The 18,540-nt window shown below is 43.6% G+C and overlaps 1 protein-coding gene across 3 annotated transcripts; it reads right to left on the bottom strand.

Moving 5' to 3' along the window:
* Positions 1-953: 953 nt before the first annotated feature.
* LOC119399361 (peptidyl-prolyl cis-trans isomerase NIMA-interacting 1) lies at positions 954-17,709 on the bottom strand. Of its 3 annotated transcripts, none has more exons than XM_037666174.2 (2): positions 17,576-17,709; positions 954-1,550 (listed from the first exon to the last, which is right to left on the bottom strand). In XM_037666174.2, the coding sequence occupies exon 2, from the start codon at positions 1,481-1,483 to the stop codon at positions 1,136-1,138; it is 348 nt and encodes a 115-aa protein (XP_037522102.1). In that variant the 5' UTR covers positions 1,484-1,550; positions 17,576-17,709; the 3' UTR covers positions 954-1,135. The 3 variants fall into 3 exon arrangements, with proteins under 3 accessions (XP_037522102.1, XP_037522103.1, XP_049273630.1); XM_037666175.1 differs by having other exon boundaries at positions 954-1,545; positions 17,576-17,704; XM_049417673.1 differs by lacking the exon at positions 17,576-17,709 and adding an exon at positions 15,219-15,243.
* Positions 17,710-18,540: the final 831 nt, after the last annotated feature.

Below are 18,540 nucleotides of genomic sequence, written 5' to 3'. Positions count from 1 at the left end.
TTACAATACCCACATTGTGTTTTTTCTAGGACTAGTTGCTGTGATAAGCTGTTATTGCCAACAGTATCTTCAAGTCCAAACACCTTATGAATTCCAGAATACTATTTGCACCATCTAGTGACATTCCATTCAGCAGCCAAGCTTCTTGTGTGTACCCGCATGAAACAAATAAGCAAATAAAAAAAAACAGCTCAAAGCAAGGGGGAATGGCGGACAATACTAAGATATACTGTTTTTCTGTCTGAAACTATGAAATACTGCATGTGCCATTGTCGCAGAAGCTCCCCTTTACCATTTCCTGTATAGTTATTCAGTTAGGTATTTGACAATAATGTAGCGTATCATCTGTTTTGCGGCTAGAACGAGCCCTTTTGGGTGGCACGTAGTCACTGCCAGAAAACTGCATTGCCACACCACACACACACAAACAAAAAGGGCTGCCGAGATGACTGGGTGAGCGATCAGGCAGCACATACCTTATACCACCTGGCATAGGCAACTCCGAAAGCCTGTTTTGTGCGCTCTTATTTCAAAATTTACAATTGCGTTTTTAAGCAATCATTGGGCCCCGATAATGACTCTGGAAATGACTGTTCTTTGACTGATGGCTGCTTAGTTATCATCGCTGCATGAAAGTCATTTAGACTGAGTACTATGCCTTAGGCATGAAAATGCTAGTGTTCACTTTCTACATTTTGATTTCTATGCTACAAGAAGACACCTGGTTTAATAGCGTTCCAAAAGCTTCATATACATCTGTCGTGAAAAAGCACAGCATCTGTATGGCAAGTATTTGAATGAACCAGGTCAGGTAAAAGTGATAGAGAAGAAGAAGCTTTGAAGCTAGCAAGAAATGTGAAGAGCACACAATACTCATGCAGGCAGGGACTACAGTAGACCATCCTTGGATAGTGTGGTCACCTTGCTTGCTTAAGTTAAGAAGGTGAACAGCCTTTCTTTGTCACATCATAGCTTTATTAAGTGTCACACAAGGTGCCAGCCTGTTTTATAGAATTCATGTTAAGCGTGTGTGTCTGACACTGTCTTGTGTAGAGTACTGTGACCTGTCTGGTATGCTTCAGGTGCCACTGGGGCGATCAGCATCCCTGCCAGCCATGCACCAGGTGAGCGAGACCTAGGCAGTGCACAGAATGAGGTGGACACCCGAATCGGTGAAGACTGGATCAGAGAGTTCCCCAACCTCGAGGGAAAAGGCGGTGTCCTCGAAGGGCTTCTGCATGGCGCCGCGAGCAAAATAGCCCAGGTCACCCTTCCTTTGGGCCGAGCTGCAGTCGCTGTACTTGCTGGCCAGCTCCTCAAAGGTGCTCTGGCCGGACACAATCTGCTCCCGGTACTTCTTGATCAGGTCGAGCGCCTCCTCTTTTGTCCGGGTGATGTTCTGCTCGCGCCACGAGGAAGGTCGGCGCGAGTCACGGTGCTTTACGAGGAGGTGCGAGCATCGCACCTTTGTCCGTGCTGCCATGGTTGGAAATTGGCTCTAGTGGGCTCCTCTGGCCGCTCTCACTGGCTTTTTTCTCGAGGCAGCTGTGCTGCAAGCAAGAGTCAATGTCACACGTGCAAATGCAGTACAGGACAAGCACTGCTTGCAATGTTACTGATCATGGCATGTGACTTCAGTTCAGGATCTAATGCTGAACGCCTGAATGACAATGCACACAAAAGAGCATGGCAGCCAACACAAACTTGCGATGTAAGTGGTTCTTGGTTGCTTACGTTAAAGCCAAGCTGATGTCACTGCAATGCTCAGTGGCATTGCATAAACTTTAAAATTGATTTTGAATATGTTCCAGGCTATATATTGTCATGGGTGGAGGTGGCAAGGAATGACAACAATGAAGTGTACAGTGGAATACGCTGGGACTGTGGCAGCGTTGTTTGCTTTGCTTCATTAATGCTGCATATATAGTTTCTCCCCTGTAGCAATACGTTGCCGATGATGGGTGTGTGCCCAGACAATCTTATTTCACAAGTTATCTTGTTTTCAAGATTTTATACAGACATTCCTTCAAGCTCCACTATTTCTCTCATACTCCTTCAGTTCTTTCAGCACTGTTCGTTCTCCTTGATATATTGCTCATTTTCAGATTACGTGCCTCCTAGTTTCTGTAAGAATATCCAGAGATCTCTTACGATTTCTGGAATCCTTTATTTACGATACTGTCTGGATCTTGAATTCCTGCTAGTTCGGTGTGTATTTCGGCTCCCACAGCTTCGAACATAGTGACATGTTACCTTATGTCAATCCTGTATGTTCTGAGCTTTGCCATCAGTTCACTTAGAACATTTACCACCTCCGATCCTCGTAGTCAACTTTTCTGCGAGGATCGCAGTGACATCTTCTAAGTTAGCAGAAAAGCTATCGTCCTGAAAAAAAATGCAGCACGACGGAAGTGACCTGTAGGGTACAGGCTATGGACAAAACTGCATAGTGCAGCACTCACGTTGCGATAAAGATGGCACCCTTGGCAGCTATCTAACTCTCTTCTTGAGGCAGCTGTGCTTTAAGCGAGTCAACGTCACACGCGCAAGTGCAGTACAGAACAAGCACTGCTTGCAATATTACTGACCATGGCATGTGACCTTGGTTCATCATATACGCTAAACCATTATCTCAAAAAAATTTTTTTGGAAAGAAGGAAATGTAGCTGAAACTTTATTATTTAGAGGTGTGTGAATATACGAGTTTCGAATCGAATAATACCTAATCAAATAATTCGATTCGACTTTCGAATAGCTTGTATTTGAAGTTGCGAATAATTCGACAGGACGAATATCTAAAACCCAACAAAGGCCAATGGTGCAACTTGGTTAGGGTGGGGTGGATAAAACTAACACTAACGTTGCTACAGTAGGCATTTCGTTCAAACTTTCAACGACAACCTCGTTCAAAGTGAGCACGTCTTTATTTTAAAGGAGATTATGTCATTTCCGCATGTCATGGCTCCAGCAAAAAAGGTCAGGGAACAGTCTGAGAGACTGTTGAAATGCTAGCACCAAAAAATAACTAGCGCACCGAGCTCAGACCTTATAGTCAAGAGACTAAAAAAATACTTTATTGAGCCACTGATCCCAAGAAAGGATGATTTTTTGAAATATTGGAAAGAGCATGGAGCTGCACTTTATCCAGGTGTCAAAAAAATTACTTCACAATACCTTCCCATCTCTGCTACAGAGGTGCCCAGAGAGCACATGTTTTCAACTGCAGGAAACACCATCACGTCACGGCGAGAGAACCTCAAGCCAGGTCATGTGCAACAGCTCGTATTGCTGCATGACACTCTGTAGCCTTTCGGTAGCAGGAACTCACTACGTTAGGGGTTTGAGGACATCAGCAGATTTCATTTCTTTGTTCCTTCATTCAATTTTCAATAAGATCTTTTGTATTCGATATTCAATATTTTTGGCCACTGTTCGGCACAATTCGATTCGAACTTGATTCAAGATGACATTTCAATATTCGCACACCCCTACTATTATTTCATTTTGGAGTGAAACTAAAATATCTTTTTTTGGGTTTTCGCTTCAAAGGATAATCAAAGATTCAACAGGATCATGAAGTCTCGGATTCACCTCGACTTGAGAAAGCAACAGAATAAACTGACAGCAAGAAGCCAATGAAAAAGTTGACACAGAGGGAAAGTAAAGATATTCAGCATCTCGCTCCAGAACAGATATTGGCTCTTACCGAGGCAGCTGACCTTAGCGTTGATGCAACAAATGATGATTTGATGAGTATCATTACGGAGTGTGCAATAAAAGTTGGAGGTATGGATGTTAGATGGGACACCGTCATCTCCCAGGAGATGAAGAACCTCATTAAGAAATGTCAAAGCATGAAAGCCTAGAACCCAACAGATAAAACAGAACTGACACTGCGTTCGAGGCTAATCAATAGGTGTGAGGTGGCTGACATAAGAAGGTATAATATGGAAAGAATTGAACATTATCTAAAGAATGGACAAAGCCTAAATGTGGTGAAGAGAAAACTAGGCACAGGCAAAAACCAGATGTATGCACTAAGAGACAAGGAAGGGAATGTCGCTACCAATATCACAAGGCTCAGTTATAGGTCCTTTGCTTTTTGTTTTATATATTAAAGATCTTCCGTATTTTCTTAACTCCTCCAATAACGATCATTGCGTTTTATACGCAGATGACACTACCATATCTTCATCCAATAAATCTATTACTGCATTTACTTCAAGGTTAAATATTGCATTGAGTAACATTATGAATAGGGTGTAGAAGAAAATACTTAGTTCTTAATCCACTAAAAACAAGATATATGCTGTTTAAGACTGCTCAAAGGCCGTTAACATTTATTCCGGAGCTAAAACTTGGGACTCATTCTATACCCGCTTGTGATGTTTCTTTTCTTGGCATACATCTTGACCCTAACCTTACATTTCACTGTCACTTCCACCATCTGAAAAAGAAGACTTCGTTTGGCATCTGTGCATTAATCAAAGCTCGCCCTTTTTTTTTCTCGTGAGGCCCTGTTAGCATTGTACTTTGCTTCCATTCATAGCCACATTAACTATGGTACCATTTCATGGGGCAACACGTACGCACTTGTCATCAATTCAACATATCCAAAATCAGTCAATACGCATTATCACTTCTAGTTCCATACAATCTAATGCCTCTGTGTTACTAGACTCTTACAATACCTTGCCTGTTAATTATTTGTTCCAGTTTAACATAGTCGTCTTATTACACAAGCTGCTTCATAACAACTTCACACTTCCACTGATGTCACATGATCTGTTGCAGAATAAAAATGTAGCAAGATTTGCAGCTAATAACAATTTATTGTTACCAATGATTCATAATAATTACGGCAAAAAAACATATGCGTTCACTGCGATTTCATTTTGGAATGATTTACCTCCAGCTATTAAATCTTGTGTTTCCCTTGCAGTCTTTAAAAATCACCTGAGGCCTCACTACCCCTGCAATAACTGTACTCATCTCCCGGCTGTTGTACCATCGACCTTTTTTTCTCACTTGTGACTTGGGTTTCTTTTTGCTGTGCTTTTTCATGTTTTACTGCTTTGAACTGAAATGTTTTAGGTTATATGCTTTGATTTTGCCAATAACTACGTTCATTTGCTAGGTTAGTTATTACCATCAATGACTGTATATTTAACCGAGGGTCCCACTACAGTTCTTTTACTTTGGGACCCTCGCCTGTATATTTGGGATCTTGTACTACTTTTCTGAAAGCAATAAAATTGAATTGAACTGAATATGAATACAAAAATTGGGGGACCCTTAAGCTTCGCCTTTAAGAGTTGAACGCAATAGCGAAATCCGGCCCCTGGTGCGCACTTCAATGACTAAGTGCATACTTATTAATGTGTATTGTTACACACACACCCACACAGACACACACACGCGCGCGCGAGAATGGTACATACAGGTTTTTGATCTAAAGCAAGAGTCGCATGGCCTCCAAGATGCACGCCGCGCGCTTGCCATCTCGGAGGCCATGAAGAGTCTCACAATGCCTCACAGATGGCAGCACATTATCTAGCGTTCGCTGTTTGCTTGATCAACGCCTCCTCTGGAAAAGGCAGCATTGGCTTGATATGTTTTCCGCTAGATGGACATAGTTGTCCATTACCTTTCTCGATTTTTCGCTCACGGATGATTTTTCGCTCACAACCAACGGTCCCCGCGGTCCCGACACAGACGACGGAATTTCTGCGACACGAGCTCTCTAACGCTATCGCGTTAAAAAGTAGCTGAGGAGTTCTACAGAGATCTTTACAGTAGCCTAGAGGAATCAGACATTCCAGCAGTAACGACGGGGGTAGTAAAGAAAGCCTTGGAGGGAATGCAAAGACGCAAAGCCGCTGGTGAGGATCAGGTAACATTAGACCTGTTGAAAGACTGTGGACGGATTGTGCTACAAAAACTGGCCACCCTGTACACAAAGTGTCTCTTGACGGTGAAGGTACCAGAATCTTGGAATGCTAACATCATCTTAATCCATAGGAACGGGGTCACCAAGGAATTGAAAAATTACAGGCTGATTGAAAAGTTACAGGCATGCTGTCCGTTACCTACTAGCTATTTACAAAGGTAACAGCTAACAGAAGTAGGGCCACCGTAGAATTCCATCAATCAAAGGACCAAGCAGGATTTCGTACAGAATACTTGACAAGAGACCACATTCACATCATCAATCAGGTGATAGAGAAATGAGCAGAATATAACCAACCCCTATATATAGCCTTCATAGATTACGAAGAAGCATTTGATTCAATTGAAATTTCCACAGTCATGCAGACATTACGGAATCAGGGTGTAGACGAACCACATATAAAAATACTGAAAGAAGTCTACAGTGGTTCTGCAGCTCCTACAGTTTTACAGAAAGAAAGCAATAAAACTCCAATAAAGAAGCGTGTAAGGGAGGGGGATACGATCTCTCCAATGCTATTCACCGTGTATTTGCAGGCGCTTCTCAAAGCCCTGGAATGGGAACAGTTAGAGATAAGAGTTAATGGAGAGTACCTCAATAACCTGCAATTTGCTGATGACACTGCCTTGCTGAGTCACACAGGGGACGAAGTACAGTGCTTGATTACTGAATTGGACAGGGAAAGGAGAACGGTAGGTCTGAATATTAATATGCAGAAAAGTAAAGTAATGTTTAACAGTTCCAAAAGGGAACAACACTTTGCGACAGGTAGCAAGGCACTGGAAGTGGTAAAGGAATACGTCTACATAGGGCAGGTAGCGACCGCAGGTCCAAACCATGAGACTGAAGTAGTTCGAAGAATAAGAATGAAGTGTAGTGCGCTTGGCAGGCATTCTCAGAACATGAATGATAGTTTACTAGTATCACTCATGAGAAAGGTGGGTAACAGCTGCCTTTTAGCAGTACTTCCCTACGAGGCAGAAGGCTTACAAAAAGAATAACATGAATTGAGGACGACGCATTGAGCCATGGAAAAAAAAATGACAGGTATAGCCTTATGGGGGAACAGTAGGGTAAACGGGTTGTCCTTGTTTAAGCTTTATACTTCAGGAACTGTTCCATATTTTGTTGTGAAATTTTGCTTGCTCAATAAGAAAGCCTGTGGCCTTCACTCTGTCCAATTTTGACCCCATAGCTTTTCTTACTTTTTTTTCTGGTTGAGTACCAAATTTTCGACTGGTCTACAAAACAAAATGTACCTTTTCTCAGAAACGAAAAACAGTATGACCGTGAAATTTGGCATGCTTGTTCCAAATGACATTGGTATCAATTCCTAACTATAAGAATGGGCTGCTACATTTATCTCACAAGAAAAAATATATTGTCCTCACTTGTCACATGCTATGAGAAAGACTTTCCAATTAATCTTTTTTTTCGTAGTCATAACTTAAACAGATTTTAAAAGTTTTAACTTCAGAATATTTCGAAGAGATTTAAATATAGCCAGAGAAAATTTCAGCGCAATCGGTCAGATAGTTTTCCTGAAAAGGTACATCAAGTACTTGGAAAATTTTCAAGAAACTAACTGTAAGAAAAACACGCTTTTATGTTTAAAAACACACACGAGATGTGCTAACAACGTACAGCAATGACTACAGTACAAAAGCATTTTGTGGGAAAGTTTGCAATGCAAATATATGAAAATTGTAGGGAGTGAATACACCCAACTGATATAGCCAAAGTTAGTATAAAAAATATATATGCGCAGAAGCAATGATGGAAAAGAGCCTGCACATTCGTCAAGAGGCGCAGTCTTTGGCGTCATTTTTAAATGGCTTGGAGCACTCCTACATGCTACATGCTCCTCAGTGTGTGTATTATTTTTTAGTAATGAAATAAAAAAAATCACTTTCTTGGTCAATCTAACTTACTATACCCTGTTAAAGGGACCGTCTACTGTGCTTAATTGCCATTATGTCTTGTATCGCAATAAAAAGCGTACTGCCTGAAGTGTCCAACCTTGCAGCGGTTTACCTAGAAAGTGAGTAAAAACTTTTCAAGCAGATCTTTCCTATCTATGTTCTGTCTTCAAACGGTGCAGGGATGCCCACAGCATTATTGCACGCGATGACAATTGTTGTGACGGTGAAAACAGCAAACTGAAACCACTCGCAGTTTTTGCAGAATTAATTAGTTTTTGTTTAACAATAAAATGATTACTGTTAATAGTAATTCAGAACACGCAATCTGTCAAAGCATTATTACTGCAGTTCCACCACAGGCAAGTGTGGAACTTGGTGTGTTCCAGCAGCATTATGTACACCAGTGTCGTGAAACAAATAGCGGCCCCATTCATGTCAAACGTGTGACTGAAACCAGTTCCGTGCTGAAACGCTAATATGAATGACATGCTTTGTAGAAAAACAGACAAGAAGGTTCCCACTGCTTTTCAGTAATGTTTGGATGCTCTGCGTTGCATATATTCCACATGACAGCCAACACGGATGCCTTGCTGAAGCAGAACCTGAAGGCAACATTTTCACTACAGAGCTTCGTGGAGTTGACTGTGTTGGAAAGAGATTTCAGTGTCGATTAATACCAATATTCTAAGAATAAGAACTCACAGGCGCAGTTCGAAAATTCTGTGAAGTCAGCCGCATTGCTTTTCGCTTAAGATAATTCTTTTTCTCTTTTGACTGCCGGCACTTGGCACTGTGTTCGCATGGCTCGTGTGTTTATGCTGCACGTGGGCAACAATGCACATGCTGTCGCCTTGCCTGTCATTCTTTCACTGTCCCGTTTCTAACGCTGTTTGTTCCTATCCAGCATACCAACCAGCCCAGGCCAGCAGTGAGATGAAGTGCTGATTCAAAGTCGAGAGAGGTGTATGCATGAATGTAGCTGGACGCAACCTATGCCAAGGAAATGCTGAAGAAGCACCAAGAAGTTTTTCCCGAGGGCTCCTCAGCACGGAAGCTTTCGAAGTGACATAAGGCAGCCTCAACACAGTGAAGGCTTCCTGAGGTATTCTAGTATAACACGCTGTTGGGCTAGTTTGGTGCATTGAATTAAGCAAATATATATCCTTAAAGGGGTGGTGCCATCAAATTTGTCGCTTGCACATTGTGTTACCAACGTTTCTTATTGCTCTAGGGAGCATGATACACAATCCAACATTCATGTATATTCTCGCTAAATAATTTGACGCCGCCTTATTTATATGAACGACTTTCAGTTTCGGCTTCTGGACGCCGAGTTGGACAGTGACATTACTGTGTAGGAAGCTTGAGCACGTGGGCCCACAAAGCTGTGACGCACGCAATGATGCCTGGTCTGCTCTCGCACAAACATGCGAGCAACCATCCAGATGCCTTCAAAATGCGCTAAAATTCTCTAATAGAGAATATTAGAGTGTACAGTATTCCGGCATATGCAGGGATGTTTCTGCAGTACCGAGTTAGTGGACAATGGTATCGACATCTTGTGACACTTCGTGCAACCACAAATATAGGTGCATTTTTTTTGTTTTTGCTGAGTGACCGTGGCGAAAATATAAAAAAAAAAGAGCAACGCATTCGGAACTACATCGCTGCCGAGAATTTACACTAAGAGAATTTGTAATTCACCTTTTATTGTTACTTGGCTGAGAAATTTCCTACATGCAAATAAAAACAGCTACATACATTCTTTTTTTCTCATTGCAAAACACAAACGGAACAGGACTTTAATTTTCACTGGAACAAAACTAAAACCAGAATGAAAAAACATTTCGTTCTGACTAGGCATGGGAGAATAGTAAGTTTGAGGTTCAAAACGAATAGTGATTTGGTTGAATAATTTCGAATTGAATAGTTCGAATAGTATAAATGGAATATTATTAAGAAAAGTTAGCATTTTTGCCATCACCCAACTAACTCAGTGTGTTGGAATGGAACGAAAATGTAACCGAAACTTTATCTATTATTTCATTCCGGAGTGAAACTGAAGTTTTTTCAATCATTTTTCGGTTAACGAGAAAACTTCGCAATCTGGAACAACTGAGCTCATGCAATGTGAGCATATCTCAGGGTGCAGCATTAGGGCATGCCTCAGGCAGGCATTCCGAAGCAAAGATATGTTGAAATTGTGCGAAAAACGAAAACAGTGGCAACCAGAGATGTTTATATTAACGCAAGTGGACTTTTGCGGGACGCAGGCCAAAGTGGAGAGGGCATTGTGGGCACTGAAGTTTGTTACAGCGAAATCTGTTACGAGATCACAGCAGCTGATTTTGGCGCCATAGTTGCCCGCCGCCGCCGGTTTGTGTGACCACTATCGCGTGAAATAAGAAAAAATTAAATGATAAACAAATTTCTAGGATCGGATGAGATTTTAACCCGCGCCCTATGCGTGTCAGTCGGGTCTTCCAACGAAGTGCCATGCTGGTGCTTGTAACTCCTTCGCAAAAATACCCTATACAGGCGTCATGTCGGGCAAGGAATCGTGTTAACATATATGTAATATAGCGTGGCAGAAGAGCAAAAAAAAACGCCAGGCCTGCGCTGAAACCGCAGCACAGTCACAGCGAAAGCAGAAAGAGCGGCGTTTCTAGAGCCCGCTGTAAGCTCTCTTGGGGCTACAATACAAGTACACTAGAAAGGTACCCACTACGCCATAAATCACAATTTTTGTGAAGTTTGGAAGCACCTACTAAGCCATTATTCGTCATTCTGCGGAGAAGCGAGGCACCAGCTACACGTCTGTAGGCATTATGTGCACTTTGTTGACGCGACGACTGATGACGATGAAGAATTATGGCTCAACTCTTTGTAATGGGTTGGAAGTTTTAAACGGCCCACCAGTTATGTAATTTGCATTGGGTGACGCCCGGTCGCTAATTCCCTCTCCCGTCATGCTGTATAACATACATTGACGTGGGAGAGAGACGGGGGGGGGGGGGGGGGGGGGGGGGCGAAGAATTTTACTGAGACGCCGAGGAAATGGATCATGCGCTTATGGGCTTCCTTGGCAGCCAATACAAGTGCACTTGCGAGGAACCCACTACGCTATAAATCATTCTAATTTTACTGAGACCCCGAGGAAATAGATCATGCGCTTATGGGCTTCCTTGGCAACCAATACAAGTGCACTTGCGAGGAACCCACTACGCTATAAATTATTGTAATTTTTGAGAAGTAGGGCAGCAGGCACTGTGCCATTTTTCGTCATTCTACGGAGAACCGTGGTACCTGCTAAATGCATGTAAGGCATTATGCGCACTTTGTTGATGCTGTGCCTGATGACGATGATGAATTATGACAGAGCCCTTTGTAATGGGTTGGAAGCAATCAACAACCTACTCGTTGCGCAATTCGCATTGTGTGACGCCAGGTTACAGAACTCGCGTTGTGCGACGCTTGGTGCTTATTTTACTCTTCTACCACGCTATATTGCATATGCTAATGTGGTTCCTTCCCGACATGAAGCCTGTATAGGACCTTTTTGCAAAGCAGTTTCAAGCACCGGCATGGCTCAGAGGTTGAATACTGGGCTCCCACGCAGAGGGCCCAGGTTCGAACCTCGTTCCATCCTGGAATTTTTTTCTTATTTCGTTTTTTTTATTATTTCGAGCGATACTGGTTACGGACACCGGTGGCGGCGGCGGACAACTACGGCGCCAAAAACGGCCGGTGAAATGATCTCATAACAGCTTTCGCTGTAAAATAACAACCAGTCATCCCACAATTCCAATAGCGCAAAGAGTGCGGTTTATTGCTTCCCACCAGTGTTGCGGAGTTGCCACTTCAGAATTGGAATGACTCCGGAATCATTCTACGTTATCGCGACCCCGGAATGGAATTGGAATGGAATGGGGACAATGCTTGGAGGAATGGAATGGGAATGGAATTAAGCGCCTTTTGCATGGAATAGGATGGGAATGGAATTATGTCCTTCTTCCGAAAAGAGAGCACGTTTTCGCCTATGTGCTGTTTTCAAAACTCAAACATTAGTCAGCCAGAGCCTTGAATTTAACAAGGCAGTATTTTTAAAATGGCTTGGCTGATTACAAGCACGGTACATTTATAAGCAACAGGCCTACTGCAAACCGAGGCATAAGTTAGTATGCAAACAAACGCATTATCCCAGCAGACACTGGAGGGAGAAACAAATTACCCCTGTGCATTGGTCCCCATTGATACCCACACACAAAAGAAGCGAATTCTCTATGCACAGCCTGATCTTTATCTCACGAGCAGTTTAGTACCTGACACACATAAATAACCTTTGTGACAAGGAAGACATTGCATACCTGTGCACAGGCTAGCACAGAAAGTTCTCCTCACCCCATCCATGATTGCAAGGCGCGCTTGACAAGCCTGAGTGCTGATGAGCAGTGCGGCCCAGTGTTCCGTATTCGATGCAAAGGCACAAGGTGCCCGAGCGGTGCACCGTTGCAACTAATACCAGCAGATCTAGAGGGTATTGTTGCCCATGAACCAAATCTTAGTTTCCTTCATATTCACGACCGCTCCAGAAGCGTGGCAGAACTTCTTAGTCTTCTTGAATACTACTTTTGTTAGCATAAAAATACACTATGTCGTCATTTTAGCATTAACACACTTAAAGGGACACTAAAGGCAAATAACAATTTATGTCAGAGTGAAAGCCCAATGTATGACAACTTCTAAAACAGCAATATTATCAACAGCAGTGCCCTACTTACCGAGAAATTAAGCTAAATGTATCACATGATGAGCGCCACGAGTGGGACATTTTCGAAGTGATCCCGATGACGTATGGAAGTCGGCCTACAATAAATCACTAGTAATCAAACTAGCAGCAGTAAAAAAAGAACATTCCGAGCATCAAAAGACTTAATAAAATGCTGTTTGTTCGTTTCCGCTTGATTCACGGAAAACAAAACCTCCGTGGCGTTGCCATGGGGAACGGCGCGCGTGGTTCAAAGGTTCCGTTTTCGCCGAACTGCGCCTCGCCCGTCTCAGTGGTAGTTTCGGGATCGCGTACTGCCGTGCGTGTTTTGCGCGCTCGTGAAAGTCGCTCTGACAGAAAGTTCGACAAAATGCCGCATGCGTGTGATATTGCCGGATGCCCGAATGGTGCACAACGCCAGTGCTGCAGCAAGGAAACCGGTGTGTCTTTTCACAGGGTGCCGCGGAATGAACCCTTACGCTCGAAGTGGCTTAGTGTCATGCCATTGCGCCAGTTTGCTAAACAGTCAAAACCTCTGCGTGTGTGCTCGCTGCACTTTCGTACTGAGGATTACGAGACCAACCGCAACTTGGTGAAGGCTTTGAATGTGCACATCCGAGCAAGTCCTTGCCGCAGCGCCGTTGTTGCTACTGTGGGTCCCGCTACTTCCGCTCGGCTGCTACTAGTGTCGGCGGCCGCGCAGTAAAAGCGGGCAACGTTGGGCACGGCAGCAGTAACGTATGAAAGTCGTATTTTCAGGCGGGAGATTTGAAGCGCGCTAACGCGATGCGGAGCACTAAAAACGTGATTTTATTTCAAAATAAGCACTTCCTTGGCACAAAAGCAGCACTACGAGGTTTCTGGACCGCTATTTCAGCAATCAACGTCGACTTAATATTTGCCTTTAGTGTCCCTTTAAGCCTAAACAATATTAAAACATCACCATTCGTTCAAACATGCTGACCATGCAAATACTATAGGTAGTGGGAGAACTGCCCCTATGGGAATTAGTAGGGTGGCTGCACTGCACGAGATATGTCACCAAGCTACTACCCCTTGACCTTGGTAACGTGTTTTGCGTACTTTTGCAGTTCTTAATGCATCTGACGATATCAGCTTTAAGGGGCGTTCATTCTTAGCTCGATGAAACTATTGTTTCCTACAATGAAGAAACACAGGAATGGAATTGAACTGCCCGTCCATTCCTGAAGTGGGAATGGGCTAAGTTTTTTTCATTCCAAGGAACTGAAAGGAATGGAATTGCGGCAAGTTCTAATTCCCCGGAATGGAAATGGAATGGAATGGAGGCGCCCATTCCGCAACACTGAATTCCCACCCACTGCAACGTGCTCAGCCATAATTCTTTATCATCATCAGCCACAGCACAAAGTGCACATGCCTTACAGGTGTGTAGCGGGTACCACGATTCTCCAAAGAATGACGAAAAATGGCATAGTGGGAACTTCACTACTTCAAAACAATTACAATGATTTATGGCATACTGGGTACCTTGCATGTGTACTTGCATTAGTTGCCCCAAGAGACTCTACAACTGACTCTACAAAGTCCGCTCTTCCAGCTTTCGCTGTGTCTGTGCTGCGTTTTCCGTGCAGGCCTGGCGATCTTTTTATCAGAACAGTGGTCTCGCACAACAGAGAGTACACTCAATGACGTGCTGCTTCCGAGATTGTGCTACTCCCTTGACACAAAGCCTTGAGCCCACTAAAAAAATTTGTATTGGTCTTTTGAGAAAACAAATACTGTGACTTTGAAATTAATACTTGTGCTAGTTGGCAGGAATTCGTGGTACATTTACTTCCGCTCCTCTGAAGAACGTGTTTTACCCTTATCCCAATTTCTTAAGAGGAGGGCAATTAGCTACGTCACAGATCCAATACCCCAACTTCAAATTTTTGCACAAAAAAAACGTTACGAACTGTTACGGAACTTTCTTTTTTCGTTTTGGAACAGAAACGGAACTGTTTGTGACGGAACGAAACTAAAACCGAAACGAAAAACATTTCGTTTTGACACCCTGAACTAACTTGCACAATATTTTTAAGAATTGGAAATAGGCATGTGTGAACGTCACTTTTTCGGTTCGAAGTGAAGTGCAAGCAACTTTGAATAATAACAAGATTTGTATAGCAGTAGGGTGCAAGTTATAACTGATACAATACATTATGTTTTAAAAGTTACTATGCTTAGCGCATATATGCCCGTATAACATGCTTTTAAATTAAAAAAAACAAAAAACTGAGGTGACGGTAATATGTACATTAAAGTGCGGCTTCACGGCAGTGCAGATTTTCCCTGAATAGGTGGTTTCATGGCACAGCACTCCTTAGCTGCAATAAAATCACCTTTACAGGGGGATTATATGCATTTAGATATACATATATTTGCTCATTTTGAATCATTGAAATTTGTGTCAAGTGAATTCGAATACTGTAATATTCGTTCGAATATTTGAAGTGCCTGAATATTCGCCCAACCCCAGTTCTGACACCCTGACTGGCAGCAGCAGTGACAACTTGAGTTCTATGCATTGTTATAGCCCTGAAATTTCCAAACCAACCTGCAAAACAGCTGATTAGTAGTCGTCCTGCTGTCACCACTGCTGGCAAAGTGAAACAATGAGAAACCGTAAGCTACAGGTACCACCATCCCAAATGAAAATCGACAGCACTGACTGAAGAATGAAAAGCTTGCAGCAGGTAAAAATACAAAGCCACAATGGGTCTTTTGCCAAAACCCGTGCAGCCGGTTTCCCCACAGGAAGCAACCCTTCTTACAGTGGTGTAAGCGTCGAACTGTGCATAATTGCAGTATATTTAATTAGCAGTCGTCCTCCCAACGTTGCTGCTTCCTCCAAAGTGAAACTGAAAAGCAGCAAGCAGTGGATACTGGCCTCCAAAATAAGGGTAAATAGCATTGACCCTGGAATGAAAATCTTGAAGCAGGTAAAAGTAGATGGCACGGTCGGCATACTATGTCAAAGGACATGAGCCAGACACTGCAAAAGTTGCAGAATATCTCATTATTGCCGTTCTCCTACTGCTCTTGTGCATCTTCATGCTCCAAGCCTAAGCAATGAAGTGCCTTGCTGATTGTACAGCGTGCCACTCAGTACCATTTGATGACAGAAGGTGCCCTATCTTATGAAGCCAGGCAGGTGTCTGAGCACTGTTGGTGTACAGCCTAAACAATGTGGTACCCTCCACTTTGAAACATTTTCCCGTCTGCCAAGAACCCCAGTGAGAAGGATGTACAAACTTGGAGGACGCTTAAGCTTTACCTTTAAGAGTGCAAGGTGATAGTGTTAGGGCCCATTCGGATTGCTTTCTCATTCGCTTGCCATGCTTTGCTTCTCGCTGGACACATCAACTGCACTGTGAGGGAAGGAACGTCTGAGCATGTGACGTTGGTCGTTGTAATCTCTCTTAGGGTGAGAAGTCCCGAGGGTGAGAAACCTTGGGCCGTTTGGAGATGAGCATTACTATCAAAACAAATTCTCTTTTGATAGTGATGCACACTTACAAACAGCATGTAGCATGACAACAAAACAGTTCACTTTTTTCTTTCATTACCTCCAATAAGGAACCTATCAGGATCTTTTTTAAACAGCAAGGCTGTTGTAGCTCGCTGTTTTTTGAGCTGTGTCACCAGAGAACTCAAATGAGTATGCGCCACAGGAATTTGGCAAGCCCCACTACCGTGTACACCAGGTGCGAGTGTGAAGTGAAAACGAACACATGAAAAAGAGAGAGAGAGAAAGACAGAGACAGAAGATAGCGATAAAGAGATAAAAAACCGAACGATAACGAGAGAAAGAAAGAGGACGAGAAAAATAAAGAGAGATAAAGGGAATAAAGACAAAAAGATAGAAAGAGAAACACAGAAAAAGAAATAGAGAAAAAAAGAAAGAAATAAATACAAAAAAGAGATACAAGAAACAGAGGAGAAAGAAAAAGAAGAAAGAAAAAAGATAAAGGCAAACAAGGAAGGCCACCCGGCTGCATTCTTCCTTCAAGCTTGGCACCCCTAGTGCGAAGCGGCCATAATTTTTTTTTTTCCCTGGCAAATGCAGCTGTCTTAGAACTACCAATGAATTACACAAATTTGCAATGCGACCTAGTGAAGGCCCCTTGTAAAGAAAGCCAGGGTGTTGTGAGTACGAGATTCTGAGCCTGATTTGTGCCATAAAGCAAACTCAATTTGCAGAAAGGGTGGTGCAGAAGGCGGGAGGGATGAGTGTCGACGCCACAGCAAGCGCGGCGTCCAATAATACCAGGCAGCGCCTAGGACATAATTAATGCGGCAACATAGAGAGTGCTAACAATAACCCAACAAACCCTCAACGCTGTAATCAGCCCGAAAGGTCGAACAGCTATTCTCTCCTGAGAGCAGACCTCTTTTACCGCACGCATCGTTCTATGCACCGCTACCGGCACCATCGGAGCAGGCTTGAATAAATTACGTGAAAATTGCTGTCACAAGACTAATTCCTCGCTCGCATAAAGCAGAAGGAAAAAATACAGGCCATATTCCGATTAAACTGCAGATGCAGTGACGTGCCACAAGAAATTCACTACGTTTCTGTAGGGCTTCTTGCGGCATTGCAAGTACCGGTCGAGCGCGTGGCTGCGGACGCTTGCGGCGTACACAGCTCCTACCTCGCATTAGGTACAAGCTTCAGTAGATGCTTGAATTATAGCACAAGGACCTAGCATGCAGTGCGACCGTGTTTGATACCACTACGGGCAAAAAACGACGGCTGAAGCGGCCGCTCTAGACAAGCGTGATTCAGATTGTACGTTGTCATTTCACCAGCCTATCTTTAATCAGTCACTCTGGTTACTGTTGTCGAACTCGGTGCTTCACTCTTGGTTGTCGGGCAAGAAACGAAGAAGAAAATGAATGCGAAGAGCTCACCGAGTATTCCACAAGCCGCCGCTGGTTTGATGGTTTGGTCGTCGGGCTTGAATCGTTTTATTTTCTTCTTTCAAACAAGCCGCATGCACATGGTTGCTTGTTGCTTGGTCTGTTTGTCGCAAGTTTCATCGATCAAACGGCAGTAATGAAACATAAAAAGAAGACTGAAAAGAAGTTCGTGAATAGAAATGAGGCGCTAAAAGGAGAATAGTTCTATAAGTTTTTGAATGACCATGTTATAGTGGTGCTGCCAAAATAGCGGAATGTTGGCCTACTACGGCGCTTCCCATAAACGCAATGTGGCCTCCGATTGTGCACCGGTGCCGCTACAATCTCGGAGGCATCGTTCGAAGACGAGGTGCTTTGAGTCGGACAGCTGTTGGCGTTCGAAGGGGGAGCTTTTAGAATTATACCTGTCCCTAAACATACCAAATTGAACTTTAGGGACGTAATAATTTGATATCTTGCACGTGACGGCACTAGAGTGTACTAGATCTAGTACACTCTAACGGCACCGACGCGTCGAGTGATTGCTGCGGTTGCTGCGGTTAACCGGGCGCGGGGTGAGTTTGGACTGTTGGCGCCTCCTTCGGTGGAAGCGCGGAACTAATGGCATGTGGGTGCCGGAGATGGGCAGGCGCTTGCTGCTGGGACGCGGGGCTGGATGTTGGCTGCGCTTTATTGTGCTCTCGTCGCTTTGGAACCCAGCCCGAGCAGACAGGTTGCGCTGTAGGCTGCACAAACAGCTATGCAAACATGGATAAAGCTGGAGAGCACATGCAGTTGCATCGGTTCCCGTCTGCAATTGCCGTCAACGCCGGCCTTGCTCGGGCACCGACCGCCAACGACGGCCCTCGTTGCGTGAAGCTACATGAAATACACAGACTGAAGATGGCTGTTAAAATGTTAGGATCGGCGAAGCATCCAAAAGAAGGGGAAAACAAAACGGGAACAGGACTGTGGAA

Source organism: Rhipicephalus sanguineus, chromosome 7 (genome assembly GCF_013339695.2).
Source record: "Rhipicephalus sanguineus isolate Rsan-2018 chromosome 7, BIME_Rsan_1.4, whole genome shotgun sequence".
NCBI lineage: Eukaryota > Metazoa > Arthropoda > Arachnida > Ixodida > Ixodidae > Rhipicephalus > Rhipicephalus sanguineus.
The sequence above is the reverse complement of the archived record's forward strand: the minus strand, read 5'-3'. Positions and strand labels throughout refer to the sequence as shown.

Bases quoted from the DNA above. Each gene is read 5' to 3' on its own strand.
- LOC119399361 (XM_037666174.2), bottom strand. From the start codon at position 1,483: ATGGCAGCACGGACAAAGGTGCGATGCTCGCACCTCCTCGTAAAGCAC.